General features: G+C 40.6%; 1 protein-coding gene across 4 annotated transcripts in view; it reads right to left on the bottom strand.

Annotated features, from left to right (window-relative positions):
• Positions 1-3,409: 3,409 nt before the first annotated feature.
• The window catches only part of FAM13A (family with sequence similarity 13 member A), a 374,408-nt gene continuing 360,472 nt past the window's right edge, over positions 3,410-17,345 (bottom strand). For 3 of the 4 annotated variants that reach the window (XM_077765111.1, XM_077765109.1, XM_077765115.1), the window contains 4 exons: positions 16,738-16,821; positions 11,348-11,544; positions 10,662-10,763; positions 3,410-7,999 (listed from right to left, as the gene is read on the bottom strand). In XM_077765111.1, coding sequence (XP_077621237.1) covers positions 7,873-7,999; positions 10,662-10,763; positions 11,348-11,544; positions 16,738-16,821 — 510 coding nt within the window. In that variant the 3' untranslated portion in view covers positions 3,410-7,872. The remainder of the gene's footprint in view (positions 8,000-10,661; positions 10,764-11,347; positions 11,545-16,737; positions 16,822-17,345) is intronic. The other variant, XM_077765110.1, reaches the window with a different exon arrangement.

The following is a 17,345-nucleotide window of genomic DNA, read 5'->3' as shown; positions in this document are numbered from 1 at the left end:
CAGAAGCTCAGATGTTTTTGTAGCAGGCTCATGGACTCTCAAGTTCAAATCACTGGCAGACTGTTAGGAGTTTCTACATTTCTGGGGTAATAGGGGGCAGGGCTGTATTCAATTAGACAGTAAAATCATTTGCACCAAATCCTGTTGTGCTATTGAGCAGTGGCACCTTCAGTTTGTCCCTCTGGGACCCATGAGGGAGTGGGGGGGACCCCAGGATTGATGACATTTACTATGTTGGTTAAGACTGTGCCACAATCCAAGGGTACTTGGGTGGCTTAGTAAGTTGAGTTTCTGACTTTTGATTTTGGCTCAGGTCATGATCTCACAGTTTCTGGGATCAAGCCCCCGAGTTGGGCTCTGCACTGACAACACGAACCTGCTTGGGATTCTCTCTCTCTCTCTCTCTCTCTATTCCCCTCTCCCCCATCTCTCTCCCACTCTCCCACTCTATCTCAAAATAAATAAACATTTTAAAAAATAGCATGCCACAATCCAAGCAGCTCTCCTCCCTGGGGTATGCTTCAGTTTTAGTTGTTTAAAAATATACCCTGAGACAGAAATTTCAGGACACCAAGTGACCTAGGATCAGTTCAAAGGTTATTCTGTTCCTTCACAGAACTCAGGCATTCCCACATTGGTCTCAGCTGCTGTCTCAGACTATAAATCCCTTTTATGGGTGTGAGCAGGTTTGGACCTCCCAAAGTGTTTTGGGGAGCAGAACCAGAGGAGTTTGCCCTGCTCTGTGAGGGAAGGAATTTAGCAAGCATAGATCTTTCTAAGAAAGCCACACAGAGGTTTTGACGCAATTTGCTTGAGAATATCATGTCGCAATTTTATTTTCCCCTCAAGAGAATGGGTCAGCATTCCCCTAAAATCTCGCTTAACCACGAATTTGTGTTTAAAGTGCTGGAAGTACATACACTGTTTATGAATTATTACAAACGGAATCAAAAGGTAAGGAGAGTGATGTATGGGAAATACAAGTCTAAATGTCTTATTGGACTTCAGCATAGAATCTTTGTCTCAATGTTGATAATAATAACCCACCACCATTCTTTAGTGAAGATTTATTATTGTGCTTATTTTATGTTCATCCAGGTAAATTTCCATAATAACCCCATAAACTACTATGGTTATTCCCATTTTTCAGATAAAGACACAGAGGCAGGGAGAGTGAGCAAGGTACCCAGATCGTAAAGCTAGGCTGTCGGTCTGCAGTCTGGGCCTTAAGCATCAAGCAGTCTTCGGCCTCTGCTGGTCTTGTCATACGTGCTTTTCTCTGTTAACTTTAGTTTTTGGAGCTGCTCATTTCCGCAAATGCCCAGGATACAGTCTGCACCCTCTACTTAAAGTGGGATCTCTGGACCAGCAGCATGGCAGCATCTGGAAGCCTGCTGGAAATGCAGGATGTCTGTGCACCTTCCCTCCTTCCCCCAGGGCTACTGTACCACAAGACCCCTAGATATTCACATGCATGTTCAAGTTTGAGAGGCACTGCTCTCTGCTACAGAGAGCAGTATATCCTTCACACTCCCCCTCTCTTCCCTCCCCTCCACTGAATCTTGTCTAGGAATTTTAAGTTCTTTAAAAGTAACAATTACAGAAAAATCCTCAAAATATCTTCCCAAGAGTACTCCAAGCTGCCCAACCAAAGCATGACAAAGATTTCTGAGCATCTTTGAATTGCTTTCGAGAAATTAAAGAAAAATTCCAGCATCTAAAAGATGGTAAGTTTCAGAATTCACGGTCACCTATACTTTATACATACACAGGTGCAATGAAGACACGGAGGTCGGAGGGATCTGAGAGACTCCATTCTTGTGTTTTGCACTGGGCCACATTCCCTGAGCAGATGCTGCACAACACGGAGCCACCCTGTGGTAGAAGCCTTGTTGAGGGAAGGGAAAAGTGAGAACCAAGCTGTCAACAACCCCAGTTCCTGCCAAACCTCATTTGTCTGCCTGCCAGCTAGGATTCTGAACATACATTTGGGAATTTTGCCTTTCGCCTTTTATTGAATGTGAAATTCTATGGTGTGTGTGTGTGTTGCCTTGATAAGCTGACCCAGCTTAGGGATAACTATGGTATGTTTTGTTTTACAAGATTCACAATCTATTTCTAGAAGAGGTAAGAACTCTAAACTGAAGGACTGCCTTTCCCCACCGTGCATAGGTCCCTGTTCTGAAATTCCCATTTAGGTAGTCCCAACATTGCTCTGGGGGTGGGAGGGGGAGGGCTTCAAAGGACCACCTCCCTCTGCCAACAGGCTGCAAAGCCTGCTGTACTTGGGGCGAGCATCACTTCCTGGTCCCTCACAGGGTCAATGTGAAAATATGATTTAAGAAAAGGGAGGCATCATGAAATGCTGCCTGCCACTTCTGCCTTAATGTTACTTACCTGGTGTTTCAAAAGTTAAATTATTCAGGATGAGCTGCAGTTTTGGCAGAACGGCATTAAATCGCACCATCATTAGAGGTTCTGTGTCTTTGTTGGCCAGAAGACACATCTCTGTTGGAATCCTGGGCAGTACTCAAAGCCTCTTTTTAAAAATGTCAGGTTCAATCTCTCTCTCTCTCTCTATATATATATATACACATATGTGTGTGTATATACATATATATATTTTTAATGTTTATTTTTGAGAGAGCATGAACAGGGGAGGGACAGAGAAAGGAGACACAGAATCCAAAGCAGGCTCCAGCCTCCGAGCTGTCAGCACAGAGCCCGATGCAGGGCCTGAACCCGTGAACTGTGAGATCATGACCTGAGCTGAAGTCAGATGCTTAACTAACTGAGCCACCCAGGTGCCCCTAGGCTTTATATTTTTAATGTTCACTTTGGGCATTTGGAGCCCACATGACATGCGTGGTTTAAAGAATACCTGCATGCCTGCATGCCTAACCATCATGGGATGTGTTCTTAGCTGTGCCCCCCAATTCTGGAGGCTGTTCGAGGCACTCATGAGGCAGTGCCTGGCCTGTGGCAGATGACTCATGGGTCAAGAGGCTCACTTCAAACTCAAATGTGCCTTTTCCTCTGAGTTCTAGTATCCTACTGGCCTTAGTAGCTTCAGAATAGTAAGTGGCTAATATATTTACTATAATGGCCTCATTGACTTTGTAAATATATGTAATTAAACAAGTTTTCTTTTAGCTTAGTGCCTTCACTTCTGCCCCTTCAGCCCTTTCCATGAATCTTTTTAAAGGCAGCAGAGCAGAGCACAAGCCCATTTTCCTACCTAGATCCATGGGCATGCCTAATTTGTAATGAGTTTGCTTCACCTTGCAGTGACCTTCCTGGAAACAGAATAACAAAAATTTAATCCTCATAAAGCTTCTGGGGAGTTCAGGGAACAGCAGGGCACACACAGCTGTCATACACTCCTGATTTTGTCAAAAATTTCAGAACATTCACAGTGAAAAATATTTTATTTAAGTTTATACAAAATACAGTCATGTACAAAAATGTACATAACATTTTTCATTGAGTTTACATTTTAAAAAAGGACAACTGTAATTTCAAATACTTTCTGCTTACATGTCATGTAAACATTCTGGGCCCATGTTATTAACTAAAATTGTATCTGCTCTTGGAGATTTTCATGACCGTGTGTATAGGTGCTTTCAGACTGAGAAACAGATCTGCCAAACTGATTTCTCAAGACACCAGCATGACCATAACAGGTTGGATTCCAGGCAAAATCAGAGTTTCTAGAGACATAACTGCAGCTTCACAGCCACATGAACTTGTAGGTATACAAGTTTTTATTTCATTTTTCATACATGTTTGTGTACATCTTGACCTCAGCCTATGCACACCTATTATGAAGGATCGTGGTATAAGAATGCAGGTGCCCACAGGCACACTCTAGGGACTCTGCAAGGCGGCCAGTGCCCCAGTGCACTGCCTGACATATAGATCATTCTTGTTTGGAGCATGCCATGTTGGTCACCATGCAAAGTGTGAGTGTGCACAATTTGAATGAACATTTGAAAATATATGTAGCTAGTCTTATATCAAAATATACTCATTTTGTGGATCAAGTGGAGAAAACATGAAAGAAGGGAATAAAAGAAAACAGCACATTGTGAGTTTTGCCACACATGTGGGCTTCAGAAGGAACACGGCTTCACATTTTAGTACAGTTTTGTCTCCCCCTATTGATGTAACCAAGTGGATACTGAAAAGAACATCAAGGAGGTGTTGATCATGATGCAGAAACTACCTTAAAATCCAGGAAGCAGTGTGTCAGGAAGATTCATCTTGAAACCAAAACAGAATTTAGACTATCACCAACTTTTTGTAAAGCAGTGAATAGTTTATGGTATTCAAGTATAAACATGCCATCAAAAGTAGTGAGGTGCTACTGTTAAGAAAAGCGGCATCTTTGTTATCAGATTAAGAATCTCTTAAGTTCATCAACAAACAAAGGATCAGATTTTCCTTATAAATCTGATCAGTTCTGGATACTGGGCCCAATTCTGTCTGCTGAGAACTATGAAGTTCCAGAAAGAACCAACCTAACTGGCACCATGACTGCCCCTTTTACAAACCTAAATATGCAGCTTATTAGGAATTCCAAGCTCAACCACACTAACAAATGCTCAGCCCTCAGGGGCTCCAGGACTGCTGGCCTCAGGACATCTCAGTGCAACATTTATGATTTAAGCACAGCCCTGCGGCATTCGTCCAGAAATGCTACACCTGGGAGCAGGCACACCCTGCAGGAGCCTCTTCTGCCACCGCGCAAGAATTGCATCAGAACGAAACAACGCAAAAATTACACCAGTGTTACACACAAAGACATGGCTGAGCCCTGCCTAGGCAATAAATAATAATCTTTAGACTTCAGTCAACTAAAGGGAAGAAATCTAATTTTTTAGCTCTCAATGCATTTTATAGCTAGCAATTAAAAAAATATTAGTTCCCCGGTTTGAAATTTGGTTTGGTCTTCCACAGAAATTTCACCTGAATTGGGAGATCACTGAGATTGTGTGAGCTTTCTTCTACCAGTTGAAGGCAAACCAGCTGTCTGAAAAACTTCTCAGCAGGCCCTGATCCTAAACCTTGCACATACACGTCTGCAAAGTGAGATTCGAACTAAATGGTGCAGAGATGAAATGCAGTAATGATACCATACCGAATATAAACATTCATTTCAATGTTTACTCCAGACTAAACACAATAAAAGGCAAATGCCTGTGAAAATTACAAGCCTCTGCTATTTCTAATTCTTACAATCATACCATCAAGTTTATTCATGCCTTACCTTTACTTATCATTGTTATTAAATAACCCTTGACATTTATTTTGTTGGCATGCGCTAATAAACACACACACAATCCCAAGAGAGCAAAGGAGAAACCCCAGCCCAGAGTATTCTGTATGAAGCCAATTAAGACACTGCCTCTAGGGCCACGAGACCCTGGGCTGCAGAAATGGTTGCTGTGGAAACAAATTTGCCTCAGCCTTTCTGGCAGATCCAGAACCTACTGCCACGTCTTCAAATAGGATCCGTGTAAACAGGGCTTTTCCGCCTTTCATGTGGGCGCCATTCTACGAAGTAGATAGATGAGAAATTACAAAGGAAAACAACATTCCATACACAATTTATTTGACTGCAACTTGGTGTTTTCTTTTATTCGGTCATACAAATTTGAATAGGGAGTCCTGGATAAATCTTCTACTTATTTTACCTTTGGCAGAAACAACAGGTTTCAAACATTTAGTAGCTTCTCATTTATATAGCATTTTTTCTTTTAAAATCTGTAGGTAGCATATTAGTATTTTCAAAACAATACTCTTAAACAGATGTGCTTTAAAGGTTAACTGGTAACGATTTGATTTATATTATAGCTTATTTAAGAGAATAATTACTTAAAAAGGACAGACTAGACATGTATTTCTTTTAAAAAATATGATTTTTGGTCATGTGAATGATTCATGTTCAGATTTCAAAAATAGAAAATGTCCTAAAGTGCTTAATTTTATTTATAATATAACTCCTTGAAATTATAGTGATCTGTAATGTAAACAGTAGAGCAAAGAATACCAAACTATATATTCATGTACATTTAAATTTGTAGGATTATGTACCTTCTTTAAATGTGTGGATTAAAACAGGGCACTTCCAACACACAGCTCATGCTTCTCTATATGATTACTGTTAAGAGCAAACTTGAAGGTATTCTTTATCCCCCCTCCCGACGATTTTCAACTAACAGCTTCTACCTCACCTCAGCAATGGAAAACACTGCTATTAATCCAATCCGACCAGTTTCTCAAGAGCCCATTTTGAAACTGACAACTGGTCTGTATAGGGCTTATCGTTCTCTTTATTTTCTTCTTCTTATCAAACAAAACAAAATAGTACCCTTTAAGAAAACAACTCTCAAAACAGAGGAGGGCAGTCTTGCTCTCCTGTTCATCCTGCGACATGATTTTCAAAAGGCAGAGCCTGCTGAAATGCCTTCTCTTGGCAACGAGCGGCTGGCGTGCAGACACTTGAGCTCAACCTCACCAAGCACAAAGGTGGGGCTTGGATGGACAGGCAGAAACAGAAATCACTTTCCTCAATGCAGACGCAGAAGGTTAAAAAGGAACAACAAATCACAGGTGACATCAGCACAGTAAGAGATGAATGGTTTGGTGTTTTAAATTCCCTGGTCTTCCCCAAATGTCTAATATAGACAGCTTTGTGACACAGTCTTTGAAAAAAATTACAGTCATACGTGACCACACACCATTATTTTTCTCTTTATACGTACACGATCTTGAAAATAGTGTGATTTAGATTCCACCTTGGGCTCAGTTCTGAGGGCTACATTTACACCTCAGGGGATTTTAGTGCAGGATTACTTTGAAAAAAAAAAATTAAACTCTGGTAAGTACTCAGAAGGCTTAGCACACAGGCTCTTTCTTTCTCTCTCTCATGATCCTCAACACTTAAGCTAAGGGGTAAGCAAGATCTTTTATGTTTGGTTAGAGCCAAAATGAAACCAAGCCCCAAACAGGATGTCATAGCATGCTGGCCTTGCTTAGTGTTTAGTGTTAAAATCTGAGACTGATAAGTGCAATCCATGTTCAGGATAGAATTTTCCAGGGTCTTCGACCTGTTGCCTGAATTAAAAATCAACATTAATATAGCTATATTCCCTCCAGCCTCTGCAGATGATCCAGTCCTAGTCAGGAATCAAAATACTTTGCCAGCTGAGGAAGTCTTGAAGAAACACACCATCAAACAGATGACTGCGCTGCCATTTTGGGCAGATGCAGCTTCCATCTTCCTGAGAACTGAAGGGGACACAATTCACACGGGCGGGGAAGGACGCAGCTCTGTGGAAAGGTCACGAGAATGGCCGAGGCAGCAAACAGGGCTCCAGCGCGTGTTCCCACTTTACTGGGTGCAAAGAGAACATGGACCTGCATCGCCAGTTCGTTCTCCAGAGGGAAGTCCTGAGCTTGTTTTCATCACAGTTAGACAGAGAATGGTCTCCTGTTTCTCAGTTATCCGGGGAAGAATAGTGTATATTCTCTGTAGATGAGTGTGTCTCAATGTAGTGACTTGGCAGGGCCAGCGTTAGGAAAGCCTCCCCTACAGTGTCTATGTGCGCCTGCGGGATCTTGACTGTCCCTTCCAAAAGTCTTAAGTCAAAGCAAGTTGCCCTCTTCCATGCGGGCAGCTTCTAAAAAGGCAGGCAATGGACACTGGAGCTGATCCCGAAGGCCCGGAGGCAGTAGGCCTGCGTGCTTTGCAGGTCCCGCTCCCACGCTGCCTGCCAGCGTTCGCAGAGCTGCTATTTACCAGGGGAGGTGGGTGGCAAGTCCAGCCTGCACTGTCAGCCCCCTGAGCGTGGGCTGGGGCTGTGTCCCTCACATGGACTTGGAATCAGTGTCTCTCTTGCTGATGAGCACCTCCAAGAGCCTTAATTTTGCCTTTATGTGCTTATATTCGTTGTATTCTTCAGCCATAGGAGTGCGGTCTTCCTTCTGGACACTTCTAATGGAAACAAAAAGGAAGGGGGCTGAGGATTGTTTAGATGATACCACTCATCAGGTGAATTATCATCATGTAGAAACTTTGCAGTTTATCAACCTGTAGAATCGGTGTTCCAAAGTGTCACTTGGTATCAAGACTGATGCTGGGCTTAGACAAGCAGCGAAGGATAGCTTCCCCGAGAAGGCACTGTGCACTGACTTTTTATAGGTAATCTGCCATCTTGCAGAATGATCTGAAGGACTAAAAACTGAGCAATGTTTTCTCTCAGCTGTTGGTATATATGAATTTGCATTAAAAGTCTCCATAGACTAAAGTCCTTTATTTATACTTAATCCTTTTTCACTTTTATATATTTCATCTTATGAACCTTAAGTTTCTAGTTAGCAACTGGCATACCCATAATTTACAGGTTTAAAAACAGAGTTAATATCCTGCTTATTATAAAATTAGTCTTAGAATTCAGCAGTTGGACCACATAATACTAATAAACCTTTACAGTTTACTGAGTAATCTTATATGCATACCTTTTACATGTGCAAATACTGAGAGTTTATTGTAGGCCAAGCACTGTGCTAAGTACCCTGTATCCATGATCTAATATAACCCTCACCAGAGCTTGATGAAAAGGTGCTGCCGGCTACATTCTCAACCACTGAGCAGTATAGCCCAGCCCTTCTCATTTCATTTTGAAATGCACATGTCAAACATTCAAATACCAGGCTTCCTTTTCTTCTTAAAGAGAGAAATAGGGATGCCTGGGTGGCTCAGTTGGTTGAGGGACCGACTGTTGGTTTTGGCTCATGTCATAATCTCACAGCTTTGTGAGTTTGAACACTGCCTAGGATTCTGTGTGGAGCCTGCTTAGGATTCTCTTTTTTTCCCTCTCTCTCTGCTCTCCGCCCTCCCCCCCCACACACTTGTACTGTCTCAAAAAAATAATTAAAGAGAAAAATATAAGAAAAGGGATAGCAGGGGGCTTCTAAAATTTTGTTCAATGAACTAAAAGTTCATTTATTCATCCCCTCCCTTGTTCAAGAAAAAGTTTCTAGATGGCTTCTCAGCAGAAGGCAATGAAAGGAATAGCAATCTTAAAGTTGACTTCGTCTTGATCTTTGAGGGGTTTCACTGTCCTCAGATATGAAATAATGGGACCAGACTTAATGATGTCTGAAGTCAAAGTTTTAAACTTGTATGATGGTGGACGTGCCTGGCTCAGTTGGAAGAGCATGGGACTCAATCTCAGGGTCATGAGTTTGAGCCCAATACTGGGTATACAGATTACATACATACATACATACATACTTTATGATGAATATCAATTTCCATTAACTATATTTTCTTAAAACCTGTGAAGTTTACATAGTTTTATATAGTTCCTCACATACAGGATATCTGCATTGACTATAATTATATGGAAAAAAAGGATAAACAAATAAAAAATACGTTTAGGAAGAAGAATGGAATGGAAAAAAACATTAATTCTGGGTTGTCATCAGTTATTATTATTTTGCATGTTATTTCTTTTGTCTGTTTGTCTGTATTTTCTAAATATCTATCATACAATGCATGGAGAAAGAAAAGCAAGTATATATGTATAAAAATTCATAGATCCAAATCAGGATGCTAAAAATAAAAAATGCATATGATAAACTGAAATAAACTGGTATACATCACATTTTAAATAATTGACGGGTACAGTACTTTTATTTCCCAATACTTTTGAGAAGGATGAAAGGGGACCTTTTAAAGAGAAACTAGGGGCGCCTGGGTGGCTCAGTTGGTTAGCATCCGACTTTGGCTCAGGTCATGATCTCACGGTTTATGGGTTTGAGCCCCACATCGGGCTCTGTGCTGACAGCTCAGAGCCTGGAGCCTGTTTCAGATTCTGTGTCTTCCTCTCTCTCTGACCCTCCCTTGCTCACACTCTGTCTCTCTCTCTCAGAAAAAAAAATAAAGAGAAACTATATTTATACTGCTTAAATAATTTGTATTAAAATGAAATCATTTTAAAATGTTAAAACTGAACTTCTGTGTAAGAGATGCAAATCTACTCCCTGTCCTTCCCTGTCTCACACTGCAACCTGAGTAAGGGCTGTCTGCATCACTAGCAAACAGGGGACACTATTCCCTAGCATAACATTCTACGAGGTTGATTATACCATGTCTTGAAATGTGCTAGAGAAAGGCACCCTGTCAATCTTGTGGACTTACAGCTTCTTGTATATTTTTCATTCAAACCTGACAACAATCACTTTTGCTTTTAAAATGAGCCTAGAAACATCAAGGTTTAGAATTGCCCTTTCCTTATTTCTCCTTCTAGTTTATGAAGACAAAAAACCAAACCCAAAACCAAAAACCGGTGCTATCAACTGGAAACTTGGCTTCAAGCTGCTCATTAAGATTAGAATTTGATGTGACAGGTTAGTTTTATAAATGTTCGCTGGATTTACATCAGTCTTGGATACTATCTTGCTGAAGGATCATACGAACCTCACCATCTCGCAGTAAACTGCCAGGGACCCTGGGCACAAACCCAGGGACGAGGTCACAGAGAGGATGCAGAGGGCTTCCCAGCTTTGGAGCACTGCATAGATCTGACAGGGACAAAAGAGGGCTATGTGTGTGGAGGGGGAGAAGCGAGGGGAAAGGAAGCATGCACTACCTTCCATTCTGTCTGAAAAAATTGTCTTCGAAATCACGAAGTTTCTTTCGAATCCTTTTCTTTTGTTCTCTCATTTCCTGAAGATGCTCCAAGAGCTCCGGTCTAGGAGAGGCAGAAAAATTTCAAGAAAATTGGGTTAAATTGGAATTGTTATAAACATAATGAATGCGCAATTCAACAGAGTTGTGGAGAAGGAGGGGAGAAGCATGAAAATGCAAAAGCTGTTGAGGGAGCCGAGGCTCAGCAGAAATGGCGGTTTCCCATCCCTTGAAAGCCAAAGCACCCTGACGACAGACAGAGCTCCCAAGGGCTCCCGCAAAGCTCCTGCTACCTATGAAACCTTAGTGCCCATGGCACTTTTTCATATTTTGCTTTGAAAGAAAGATGACTTCTGCACTTGGTACTTGTTAAATGATGCGCTGAAGAGCTCAGAACCACACAGTGTCATTCTAGAGACCTGAATGTTGAAGCAAGATCTTGAGTGCTCCCTCAAATAACATGCAATGGAGAATAGACAAATGCTGAGCGGAAGTAAAAAAAAATTACCATTCTATTCACACAGATGTACCCCAGGTATGTCACTTCTGTTTTGTCAGACAACTTATTTAGATACAAAGGCTAAAATATTTAAAAACGGTATTTTCACCAAAAACATTTCAACACCACCATCAAAATGACATACATACATTGAAGCAGCATGGAGGTTTGAAAGCCCGGTGTCCTGGCTGCATTTTGATGGTATTTTATCATCCATTGGGGAAATAAACCCATCAGCATCATCTTCAAATTGGTCCAGGAAGCAACGTGCACTGAAATCGGTTTTCAGAGTGACTGTGAGGTCTGGCTTTGTGTTGCTGTCATCTTCAGAGCCCTCATCTTCTTCCTGGAGATGCAAAATAACCCCAGTAAAATCCTGGTTACTTTTCCTGGCCCTCTTTCATTATAAGTACCAGGTAACAATCATCTAATTACCTAGATACCACATATAGTTTCTTCTGTATCTACATTTAGCAACACAAATATACATTATCAATATATAACTGAGGATCTATATGAACGCACTAAATAACACTAACACTAAATACAGCCACTCAGTAGGGGGGAAAAACTATAAAACTATAAAAAAATAGTGTATGGCACAATTAATAGTTGTCAAGACTGAGGATATGAAGGAACCACCATTATAATTTATACCCTAAATCAACTGTAGTAAAAGAATCTAAAAATCCCAAGCTCTGTGACAACACATGACAAAAATCCACCACCAGCAATCAGTGCTTTAAGGATTCCATTAGTTGTGGATCTCAGAAAATGTGCTTTTTATTAAGCTATGAACATCCTGAGAAATTAAACAATACAGCCTTTCTATTTAAGAGTTCAGATTAAAAAATATTTTGTGGTTGCCTGATGCACACAATTTTAAGAAAGTTTTGAAAAGAGCAAAACTTTTAAGTTCCCATATTGGGATCATAAAACTCAAGTTTTTTTTCAAGGAGATTCCAAGGGCCATGGCTGTATTTTTCAGCATCCAAGATTCTCAGAAGAGTATGATATTCTCTGTCTTGGCAATCCAATTAGAAAAACAATGAAGTCAAATCAGAGTTTCTTAGCGCCAATTTGAAGCTATGTTAAGTCTAAGTGTAACAGTATTAGTCTAAATGAAAGATTTATTTAAGACACATAATTTACTGCCAAAATGTACAGTCAGATGAGGATATCCTAATATCTGAAAAATTTAAAACTGTGGTTAAGGGCATAGCTATGTGAACAACACCAAGTACAACATCAATTGTTGGAGTTAAACCAAGTGGCTTCAGTGCAATGCAGCAAATTAATCACAGAAGGTGGGAGTAGTTACCAACGGTGGTCAAATTATGCAAACTGCTGGAGGTGGGTTTTCTTACCATAAAATTTGGTATGTTTCTAATGCTGCCTCCAACGAGAAATAATGTGAATAAACAAATAAACAGCAAAGATAAATCATAAAAAAATATGGCTATTGAAAAACTATGGTGAAAGCACTGCTCTGAAGGCATGAAGACAAAACTGGTCAAAACTAGGTGGCTTTCCCAGATTCCCTTCTGCTGTGATGTCAAATCTTCAATCTCTTTGCTTGGAAGTAAATGCCTCATTATTAATTTTTAAAAATTGAAATCATTAAAGATATTTTAAAATTTATAGAGTAAAAGTGACTTTGAAATTAATAATTTTAAAGTTTCTCTTTTTTTTGTAAAAGGAAGTAACAATTCCCACCTATGTAGTTTTTAGAATTGAGATAACATATGGACCTCTCAAGCTACATGGGACAAAGAGGTAGCGCAGACCAGCCTCCTGCCTCCCACCCCCTGCTCTCCTGGATGAGGAAGGACCAGGTGGAACCACCTGACTGAAAACTGCACTGAGGCAGGGATCTGGGCCTGTCTGGTCAGTGATGCTCCCAGAGCCTAGCCAATGCCTGCATATAGTAGGTGCTTCATTCATGTCTGTCAAACAGTCTAGTAATTCGGTTTTAAAAGAAAAATACAAATTACTGGAGGAGAATATTATAGCCAAAGGCAGATAAGAAATAAAGTCAGGGGTCTTGGCCCAATCAATTACACCCCAAGGCCCTAAGAGAACTTAAAAACGTGAGAATGTGTCTTGCACACAATGGGAACTCCATGTAATTAAAGATGAAGCTGAGTAAAACCATTCTCAGTAAGCTGTGAAAATCATAGATAGGAAGTGGGGGGGGGCGGGGAGAAATGATAAACCTAGATCTTCAAATTATAAGACCATCAAGTTGTTGTGCATATTGGGTAGATTCTAGAAGTGATCAATACTAAAGTCTGAACGATTGAAAAGAAATCTGTGATCAACAATGACTAGCAATGACTCCTTTAAGACAAATTATAAAAATTAACAATTTTTCCTCTTTTGATAGGATTAGCATAATATTTGTATTTCAATAAATATTGAGGTGAGCTGATCTGTGAAAGGAAAACTGATGGTGAAAACTGCTGCAGGGTGATGATGCAGTGGTGGCAGGAATCCAGAGGAAAGTCTACAACAGGTCCTGTACCCGACCCAGCTCGGTACTTATCAATCCCTTGGATAAAGACACAAAAGGCACACTCACAGAATGCATAGATAACACAAAGCAGGGAGGAATATCCGATATGCTGGACTACAATATCTAGATTTAATCAGTTTCACAAGGCTGGTATATAGAAGTGTGACAAGTAACTAAATGGAAAAATTCAAGGTTATACAATGTAGGTTAGAAAAAAAAGTGGACACGTAGATGGCAAGCAATCTGAGGAAAAGAAAGCTGGGAACCACATAAATAGGCAGTGAGATAGGGCCATGGGCGGTGGTTCCCGACTGGGGGTCATTTTGACCCTAGTGTACCTTTGGCAAGGTCTGGAGATATTTTGGTAAAGGGGCAGAAGTAGTGCACGACTGGCATCTGGTGGATGGAGGCCAGCCCCCAACAATAAGAAGTTATCTGGCTCCAAATGTCTGCAGTGTGGAAGCTGAACACATGTGCCCTAGAGAGAGTACAGTGAACTCACTATACACTGATGGTCATGTAGGCATAGACTTGTAGGAAGCATGGCCCTCGGTGTCCAGATAAAGATCAGGATCAGTCTTTGCTCCACTGTCATGCTGGCTAAATCATATCTAAAATAATGTTCAGTTCCGGGGATCATTGTGTCTGGTATGTGTTTATACAGCAGAACTGCTGGGTGGCTGGGAGGTCTGGGACCCATATCACATGAGGAACAGGAAGAAGAACTTGGGAGAAAAAACTTCCATAGAGTGTGCGTGAGAGTGGACAGGGCAGGTGACAGTAAAGATGTGAAGAGCTAGCAGTTATGCTCATTCCATATTGTTCCAGAAGGCAACACTAAGCCTATTAAGTAGAAAGTCATATGTTAATAATAACTATGAATATTATCATTTTAAATCATTTTTATAGTTGTCAAAGTTATTATATTCGGGAATTGCACATTATATATTATTTCTTAGTATTTCAATAATGATAATTATAAAACTAATAATATAAAATTACTTTTTAGCTAATATTGGTGCTTAGCTCATGGAATGAGTGACCTTACTTCTCCATTGCTGTAAACTTTTCAAGCTTCAGGATAGAATCACTTCTTAGAGATAGTGTCTCTATTCTGTTGGATAAATTTTAAAGGAAATTCTTATGTTGGTAAGGAGAAGTGACTAGACTGTCTCTAGGATTTCTGGGCTGGAAGATCTCAGTCTCCAGAACCTGAATGGCTCTATTTCATACACAGCTGGTTTCCTACCATACAATCTCCTAATCTGCACCGACGTCAAATTCTAAATTGTATCAGAATTGCCAAAAATTAGTACAATCCAAACACATGCTAATAATCTGGTCTAGTTGGAATAAAATGAACTGAAAGACAACACTATTTACAAAAGTAATGTAAGCATTGCAAAATTATCTGAAATTCTGACCACCACGTGGGCCAGGAGAAGAGCTGTGGCCAAATTATACTTGTGTAAAAGATAAACTAAGCCAAACAAGAAGATTTGGAACAGTGTCATCATTAATATATCTTCCATTTGTTTAGTGAGGCAATTATTAATGGTCATATTTTGGATGTGTTAAAGAACACATTTTTATCTAGTAACAGTTCTGTTGTGTGCTTCTAAGAGAATTGCTAATTTTCATACACAAATCATGATGGTGATTTCATTCTTGTGTGAAATTACCAGACAAAATCTGTCTTCTTTCATCAACATCAAGTCTTATTGTAAGAAAATAGCTCCAATTTTTAAAATACAATATAGCATAATTGCCTAAATTTTATGTTTAGAGCATTTTCATAAAGCAAGATATACTTAAAATAATACGAATAGTGAGCACAAACATTGCCTAATACCTTCAAATTAGGTCCATGAAGTATTTAATTAAGGTCCCTAAGGAGTAAGAAAAGGAAGAGAATAAATAAGAGAGAAGATGGTGTAAGTTCTGGCACCTTCCTTTCATCATAATGATGAAGACCAGGCAAGACAATGGGGCAGTTCTCAATGGGTGTCTCTTGTGGGAACGAGGCACACCTTTCCTGATTACAGTGAATAAATGATTCCCCCAAGCTTGGAACTTTCACAGATATATGACAAGTGAAACTCCTGAAAGTCACTTCTGCTTTGGGTTTGACACTCCTTTCCAACTTAAACAACTGCTAAAAAACAACCACGGATTTAAAAAAAAATGAATCTGACTTTTCATCTCTAGAACCGTGTAGAAGGCAGTTCAGTTTATTCAGCTGTCTAAAAACAAAACCATGAAAGAGGCTGATCCTGGTCCAGGCCAGTTAGGTCCCTACAGAGATGCACAGACCCCCGGGCATGGTGTGCACTCCCTTTCCAGAAAAAGCAGCCACTGAGGACAAGGATTTCCTGCATAAAATCCATAATTCCTACCAGGGCAGAAAACAGAGCATATATTCCAGTGACTGCTGGCGATGGTACTATATTCCCAGATTAAGAGCAGATTATACAATCAGCCCTGAGGACTAAATGTGTTTGGGGAAAGTCAAAAAGAAGGAAGAGTGGGTGAAAGTGCACCACCAGCAAACTGTCAAAGACAAGGAAGATATCGGTCTGTAAAATGACAGTGCTTTGTTGTGTGCTATATATATTGCCTCAGTTGATTTTGGGTTTTCTAATAATTCAGTAAATAAGACTTTTGTGGAAGTTACCCAATGAGTTAATTAAAAAAGATTCTGGAATACAGAAAATCCATTCCAAAGACAGGAAAAAGAAAACAAAACTAAAAATACTGTGAACCTGCTTCCTCCTCCCCAAATCCCTGAAAAGCAAAATAAAAACAAAACAAACAACAAATAAGACACCAAAACAAGCAGGGGAATGAGATGCAATGAAGGAAAGCAGCTTGACCACAGTATCAGTAAGAGAGGGCTGTTCACAGGTTCTGCGCGCTACTGATTTTGAAGGCACACTACAGGAAGCCACCACCGAGGGCCCAAGGGAGGCTGGGAGAGCAGAGCGATGCAGATTAAACATGAGGTGAGCAGCAGGAGGGCCTCACCTTTATCTCCTTGAAGAAAGAAGCAGTTTCGCCCTCGATAATTGGCTGCAGCAAAGGGCTTCTCCTCTTGCTGGAGGGGGATCCCTGTGACAGGTGGTGACAGGCGGTTACACTGTGAACCCCCCTCTCTTTCCCACCAGGCCTTTGCCTCCAAGTCACTAGGGTCTATTACTGCCTTTGAACTATATACTCTAACCCAATTCCCCCCCTACCAAAAATTCCCAGAAAACCAGAAACAACCAAAGTTTTTGTCCAAGCAAGTGCCTTGCTCCGGAGCCCACCCATGTAAACCAAGGAGAGCCAAAACCGCACGTGAGTGTGTTAACCGAATGCAGAACAGACCTGAGGAGAAATGTGTGCTCCTCAGCCTCTTTGCTCCCTGATCACGATACGTTCGGGAGCCCTGGAACTGTTACAAGCTTCAAGTAGAACAACATAGGCCCAGCAGGTGGCTTCCCTGTTGTACATTCACCTTATTCAGAGACTCTTATTTAGGGGCACTAAGGGTTCCTAACTGGAGAATGAAAGAATTCCTTAGATTTAATCCTTTCGTTGGTTAGTTTACTATTTATTTTGCAAAAAAATTTCTAGAAAAGTAGCTTCTTCTA

This window comes from Crocuta crocuta, unplaced genomic scaffold (genome assembly GCF_008692635.1).
Source record: "Crocuta crocuta isolate KB4526 unplaced genomic scaffold, BGI_CrCroc_1.0 scaffold134, whole genome shotgun sequence".
In the NCBI taxonomy this organism is placed as follows: Eukaryota; Metazoa; Chordata; class Mammalia; order Carnivora; family Hyaenidae; genus Crocuta; species Crocuta crocuta.
The sequence above is the reverse complement of the archived record's forward strand: the minus strand, read 5'-3'. Positions and strand labels throughout refer to the sequence as shown.